The 7,500-nt window shown below is 45.5% G+C and overlaps 1 protein-coding gene across 1 annotated transcript in view; it reads left to right on the top strand.

The window, feature by feature from the left end:
• Positions 1–6,455: 6,455 nt before the first annotated feature.
• LOC115538876 (homeobox protein HMX1) overlaps positions 6,456–7,500 on the top strand; it is a 2,614-nt gene continuing 1,569 nt past the window's right edge. The window contains exon 1 of the mRNA XM_030350105.1: positions 6,456–6,956. Coding sequence (XP_030205965.1) covers positions 6,665–6,956 — 292 coding nt within the window. The 5' untranslated portion in view covers positions 6,456–6,664. The remainder of the gene's footprint in view (positions 6,957–7,500) is intronic.

Here is a 7,500-nt window from a genome sequence, read left to right as displayed (position 1 = left end):
ATGTTGCTTCAGGGCAAGGTTGCTATTCGGTGTTGAAATCCCCTTTTCTGTCTATTCCGCCTTCTTTCACCTGAATTTAGATTTAGTTCTGTGATGCTCGCTCCTTTACCAACATATCCGAGGTCTCTGACTGACCCTGCAGTATACCCTCCTCCCTGCCTCTTGTTTAACGTCGGAAGTATTAGGCTTATTTCCTTAACAGCCACATAGCAGCACAAGTACAAGATAAAGTAAAAAAAAACCGAGTGAAAATAAAATGATGTAACAATAGTAAAATTCATAATAATAATAGAATAAAATAAAGTAATAATAAGAGAAAATAAAGCAGTGTTAATAAGCAATGACTTATAATAAGATATAGTCAAGTGTAATGTGCTAAAGAGTAAGTGTAAAGTGTGCTGATGTGGTAGTGGTACCAGCCACGGTTGATTACTTGATTTTCATCTCCTAACAAGATTCTGATCCGCATTACTTTCAGACTTCTGACTTTGTCTGATTTGTCTGAATACATAAGCACAACTTTGGAAGTAGTACAACTTTTACCATATTTCATGGTATGGCATCCAAAAACCGTAGCTCTCTATGTAGGCCTAGTTTAAACAATAAAGTGCGAGACGGAGTGAATTTAAAGTTTGCATGCGTCATTTTAAACCCCGCAGAGTCGTGCTACTACGAGCCGTCTTTTATGAAGAATAACATATAATGTGATATACATTATAATCTCATATTACACACAGCTAGGAGCCAAACGCCCACCTCCTAAACTATATACCGCATCAGAGAGACAATAAACCAAACTACAGGTCACCAAGGAGAACAGCAGCAACAATAAAAGATCAATTAAATAAAGATATGTTGGCCTACAAATATAAATTGTAAAAATAACCAAAAATATGTAGGCCTAGCAGCCTCGATAACAATGATAAATAAAATAGAGAAAGTTATAATAAGATAAACAAAAACAGAGGTATAAGTAATAATAATTAATGAAAGTGAATTGTAAAGTCTAACTGTAAACTGTAAGTGTAAAGTGTAGGCTAAGTGTAGGCCTATTTCACCGGCATGTCCATGCATGTGCGTTGTAAAAACCTAATTCCTAAGATTCGCTTTTACCCATACCGGTAACGTCGCAGGGCCAGAGGGTTGGTGAGGGAAGCCCTTACGCAGACGTTTAGGCCCGTGTGGACGGGGTCCGGAAGGCGAGACGTACTGGTTAGCCCCGGACGGGCCCCAGGCGGGGAGAGGTCCTGTTCAGCCCCGTGTGGACGGGCCTCAGGCGGGGAGAGGTCCTGTTCAGCCCCGTGTGGACGGGCCTCAGGCGGGGAGAGGTCCTGTTCAGCCCCGTGTGGACGGGCCTCAGGCGGGGAGAGGTCCTGTTCAGCCCCGGGTGGACGGGGTCCGGGGGGGGGGGGGGGGGGGGGGGGGGGGGGGGGAGGTCCTGTTCTCTCACCCTTTGTGCAGCGTTGACGAGGCGGGCCTGACAGGGGTTAACGTGCCGTGAAGGGGTTAAGCAAACGGACATTCCCCATCCGCGTTTCCACCTAAATACCAATAGTTCCTGGGACGGGACCCGCTTCCACCAGCCGTCAGAAGAAACGAGTCTAATCATGTGGGCTACTGATACACTTATTACCGTATATAGGCCTACTAATAGCCTATATCAATATTGTTATTGAATATTGTAATAATATAATAAGAATAATATAGTCCTTTAGGACTAGGCTACAGCTAATAACAATAACAATAATATATATACAGGCCTTTATATATATAACTAAACAACAACAATAATTATCATAACAATAATAATTATTATATTAAGGATAATATTGATTGTAAGGATAATAATATTATTAATGACAATCATAATTATAATAAAACAACAATAGGTAGATAGACTGAATAAAACCTAATAATACAAATACTTATAATAATATCGTTTAGGAGGTCTATAAAGAAAACATAGGTCCATAGGCCTATATGAATGCTTATGTCGGTGACGGAATAACGTGAACATGTTTTAACTGAGGTTGACCGACATTGAATAAAAATATAAATAAAAATCTCCACACAGACAATAATTCCTAAATGTCTTCAGGTTCCAGGCAGGTTTCTATATTGGCCGGCTCGGGTTAATGTAGGCCTGCTCGGGTTAATCTAGGCTACTTTATAGCCCTGCTCGTGTTTATGTAGGCTACTCGGCCTTGCAGACAGTTTGTCGAGGAAACGCTCCAGCGATCCGCCTTCATGAAACACAACTACACATCGAATAAGACAAGTTCTCTACGCCTTACTACGTCCAAATTACAACTTAGAGCCCTGCTTACCGCCGGCATGTATGTTACATCAGTAAAGTATAAAGGTACTATATATAATCCGATATATAGTATAGTATATATATATGTGTGTTTCAGGTATATATTGAAACACACATAACCATAGAGAGGAGAGCGAAGGAGGTGGATTAGAGCAATTAACGCACCGTGCGTCTGGAGACGGCGACGCACTGTCTGCTCATCTCCGTGGAAACTAACTCAGCAGAATCAACTTTTCACATGAGGTGAATTATTAATGCCGAGCTGACACAATTCAACTAAACTGTCTGGCCGGCCGAGGAGATGAAGGCACCATTAGGCTGCAGCAGGGAGATTATTCTTCTCTGTTCCAATGACGTCTCCGGGAGAGTGGAGGAATAACGCAGACGTGTTTCGGTGGATATCGAGCCAGACAACAGACGTGAGGCAGGATTTGAGCGTATTTATGTCTGTTGTAGTGTAGTTAAGTAGCATCAGACTGTAAGGGCCTAATCATCGAAAACTGTTAAGGAATGTTTTGTTTCAAGCGGGATATGTCAATTAGGCAATCAGGCAATTTGCGTAAAAGTTGCGTTCAGCGTGATTCCCAACGTTATAATTAAAATCCACAAGAGAGATCCGGTTTCTTGTGAATCCCAGTGGATTGTGATTCTGCGTGTGTCCACGGCGGCTCTGTTAGTTTGAGGCCAAGCGTTTAATCGACGGTAGAGGCTCGTCTGACGCAGAGGCCTGAGTCATGGTGGTGGAGAGACCTCTTAACATAAAGAGACTTCCGATGCCCCCCTAGAGGAGATGCCTCCTCTCTTCCGGTCTGTCTCACCACCCAGACATATAATGAACGAGGTCAAACTGTCTCCACTTTAATCGACCACCGCACTACACTGTGCGCGCGCGTGTGTGTATGTGGTGTGTGTGTGTGTGTGTGTGTGTGTGTGTGTGTGTGTGTGTGTGTGTGTGTGTGTGTGTGTGTGTGTGTGTGTGTGTGGTGTGTGTGTGTGTGTGTGTGTGTGTGTGTGTGTGTGTGTGTGTGTATGTGTGTGTGTGTGTGTGTGTGTGTGTGTGTGTGTGTGTTTGCGTGTGTGTTTGCGCGCGCGCGCGGGTATCTCTCTCCGTCTCTCTCTATCTTCCTCGATCTAATCTCTATCTTCTCTGACACAAAGTTCTGCTGTCCCATAAACCCGGTCTGTGTGCTTCACTTTAAAATCTGATTCTCTCGCCTCCTCGCAGACTGAATCCATTGAGGGGATTGGCTTTGTTTCCACTGCAGAATGGATTTTATCATTTTGATTCAAACTCGTTTTGACTCCAAATGAATTTAAGTGCAAAAAAGTCCTGTCTGCGTTTCAAAGTGGAAGCGTTTTAAAATAAAGTGAGAGTGGTGAACCTCATTTAGCCTATTTAGTGCAGTTGTACAATGCTGAGGTAGACAGCGTTTCTTCAATGCAATTTTTTTTTTAAAGCTATAATCAAAACCAATTCTAGAAAAACGAATCATTCATTCAGACTGGGATACGATTTTAGGAATATTCCAGTTTAAAATCATGTTAGAGTGCTTCTGATGTATATTTGTGAGTGAATAACGCACGGATGACAGATAATCCATGTCGTGATGCATTGCTTTTTTCTGTCCCCCCATTAGACCATAAGCCTTCTGTACTCCACAGACAACACCAAGTAATGCAATATAAGTTTAATATCGCCGGCAGACTATAGTGCGCTCCACCGACAATTTGTACTTTGTGCGTAAACCTGATCCATCTTTGAAGACGGGGAGAACAAAATCATCCTATGGTTGACGGACATAATATTTTACGCATTAACCAAAATAGTATTTTCGATCCTATGTGTCCATGTAGTGGGCTATCGGAGGATGATTGGGGGGCCGGGTTGTGTATCTGGGGTCGGCGCAGGGCCTGATCCACCGTAAAGGGTTTGATCCTCCATAAAGGGCACGCCAGGGTGGATGAGCGTCAGGAGGCGAGAGGGTTTGAGAGCCGCGCTAAAGGCCGTGAGACAGGGGCAGTGGGGCCGGGCGGGGCCCCCGGTCCTCCCGCTGTCTGGCCCCGGAGCAGGGGTCGACGGCCCTGGTGCCGCATCGTTCAGACGGCCCAGTGTACACAGCGAAACCTGATCTAATGCCCCCTTACTCTTTTAAAGAGGCACACACACACGCACACACACACACACACACACACGCGCGCGCACGCACGCACACACGCACGCACGCACGCACGCACACACACACACACACACACACACACACACACACACACACACACACATGCGCACAAATACACGATGAGGTATTAGAGGTGTGGATCTCTGGAGGCCTGCAGTGATCCTCTCAGGGAATTATGGTGTGATAGGAGGACATTTTGTTTCATGTTCCTCCTGCTCGTTTAAAAGGTGTGTGTTTGAAACAATGTTATGGATGCGTCTGTTTTTAAGGCTTTGGGTCCTTTGATTGATATGACGAAAATTATAAAAAGCTCAGAACAGAGTTTGACGTTCAGGCTGCGTATTGATCGACTGGAAAATCAGGTTTACAATAGAATGAAGTTTGAGGAAAAACTAAATATTTGCTGGACATCAGGAAATACGGGAAAGAAAGACAAACGCCTTAAAATTAAGTCAAAGAAGCGAATTACAGGGCCGTTTGCATCATTTTGCACCCATGCAGCGGTGTTCGCTTTGTGTGCGTTATGACCAGGATGGGAGGCGACAGGTAACCGACATCTGGAGAACACGGGTTGTGTTACCGGGGGTTGTCGTTATTGAGTGTTACGTTGAAGAGCGCATTACTGTGATCCCCACTCAAAGGGTAAACCTCGCCCTGGGGGCGGAGGGGAGGGAGGAGGATGAGATGGCTCCACTGAGGAGGAGAGAGGAGGATGCTGCAGAGCTAAAGGTCAGCGCCGGTGACTCTATTGAGGGGGATAAAAAGCTCAAATGTCTTGCCATTTCAGGGATAAAGGGTAAAGACGCCCGTCAGCGCGCAATTGAATATTCCCTGATGCATTATCAGACTTAATATTTTAGCCTAATTTCGTAACTTCGTTTTGATGCATCGACTGTGCACTCACAGCTTCGATAATTACTATTAAATAGGTTGTTAAAATGTTTTTTTATGTTATTGTTTTTTTTAGCATCAAATGCTTGTAAAATGTTGTATGATATTTTATTGGCTAGGGAATTTAACACTCACCTAAAGTAAAATGCAGGCACACGCACACTCACACGCTCGCACACGCACGCTCATACACACCCACACACCCACACACACACACACACACACACACACACACACACACACACACACACACACACACACACACACACACACACACACACAAACACACGCACACACACACACACACACACACACACACACACACACACACACACACACACACACACACACTCTTTTTTAAAAGTTCCTCTCCAGGCCTTATTGTCTGCATTTAGGCCTAAACCCAAATTAGTATATTCCTGGAAGGCGAATAATTTATTTTAATTTACGTAAAAAAAACAAAAATACAAATAATCCGAATCAAATAAATGAACAAATGAATAAATAAAGTCGCCTTTCACGGCGGAGTTGTATTTTTGGTTTTCAATCTAATTGACCCAATTACGCGAGACAGTGGGCGCCTCCTTATTTTGGTCCGAATGTAAAAGCGCATGCATAAGGGGGTCTATACCACACGGTCGACACACAAACCTACCCACACTCACACACAACCTCCACACACAGCATCCACACAAACATACCCATACTCACACACAACCGTATGTGAGAGAAAGACGGCCATTCTGCGTTCCCTCGGACGAACCCGTTCCGTGGTGTGTTCATCCAATGGCTGGACGCCCTTTACTCGTTAAGCGATTGACATTACGTTTCACTGTACTAGCCCCCTGCTCTCACTAAGCTCTCTCTCTCCTGCCCGCCCCCACCCCCACCCCACACACACACACACACACACACACACACACACACACACACACACACACACACACACACACACACACACACACACACACACACACACACACACACACACACACACACACACACACGCTCCCTCTCTCCCTCCCTCTCGCTCCACTGCCCCCTACTCTCTCTCTCTCCCTCCCCTCGTGTGATGAGGGTACTCGGTGTCTCCCTGCGTATTCTCTCGACGTCGCTCACGGACCGTAGAGGTGCCACGGTGGTTGAAATGGTGATTTGGAACTTGGGTCGGAACGCAGGACCGAGACCGGGAATTATTGGAGCGAATAACGCACTCTGAGAGCGCGTACAAACCAGACTGGATGTTCGCTCTGCTTCTGCGTGCGTATAAATTGTGAAAATGCAGGAAAAGCTCGCGAATCACACAGCCGCGACCATCACGTCTTCTCGGGCTTCCGCGTTTCTGATCGAAAACCTCCTCAGCACCGTCCACCACGGACACGGGTCTCCATGGAGCCAGGGCGGAACGAAGAGCGTTCATCCGGATCCCGGAGATACTCGAAGGATAAGGACAGCCCGGGCAGGCGACCCGGGGTCTGTCGTGCTCAGCGGTTCTCCAGACGTCAGGTCGCCTTTCCAGTGGGAGGACAGCGGGCCTGACTTCCACTGCAGGGCATACGAGACACCGAGCAGTGAGTACAGTTTTATAGAAAAGTCGCAACGTGTTCTGTCTAAATATTCAGAAAGATGTCAGGGCTACATGTTTAAATACAGGCCTCTTAATTCCGGTCTACATCTCAGAGAAGGGCTCCACGCAGTGCGCTATATAGTTTTATACTCGTTATCCAGGGAGACTTTTATCCAGGCTTCCACTGCAGAAGAGACGAGACACCAAACAGTGACAACATCCACAATCAGGACAACTCTCTCGGGGAACGTCAACGAAATGTAAAAAAAATTGTGTGGATAGTGCAAATGAATGAATGGATGAATTAACCCTAAACCTATTTTGTGCAAATTAATGAAATTAACCATAAACCTTTAGGCCTAAGACCCTTCAGTGTGACATGGGCAGACCCATCGTCTCCGTGGCTGTCATCCTGGCATCTGTTTATAGAGACATGTGATGAGAACACTTACCAAAAATACACAAACATTATTTATGAGCGCTTTAACCGGAGTCCAGTTCGGATTTACCGGCGCGGTGTGAGAGTACCGAGGAAGGAGGCTATAAAT

Source organism: Gadus morhua, unplaced genomic scaffold, assembly GCF_902167405.1.
Source record: "Gadus morhua unplaced genomic scaffold, gadMor3.0, whole genome shotgun sequence".
NCBI lineage: Eukaryota > Metazoa > Chordata > Actinopteri > Gadiformes > Gadidae > Gadus > Gadus morhua.
This window is presented reverse-complemented; position numbering and strand designations above follow the sequence as displayed.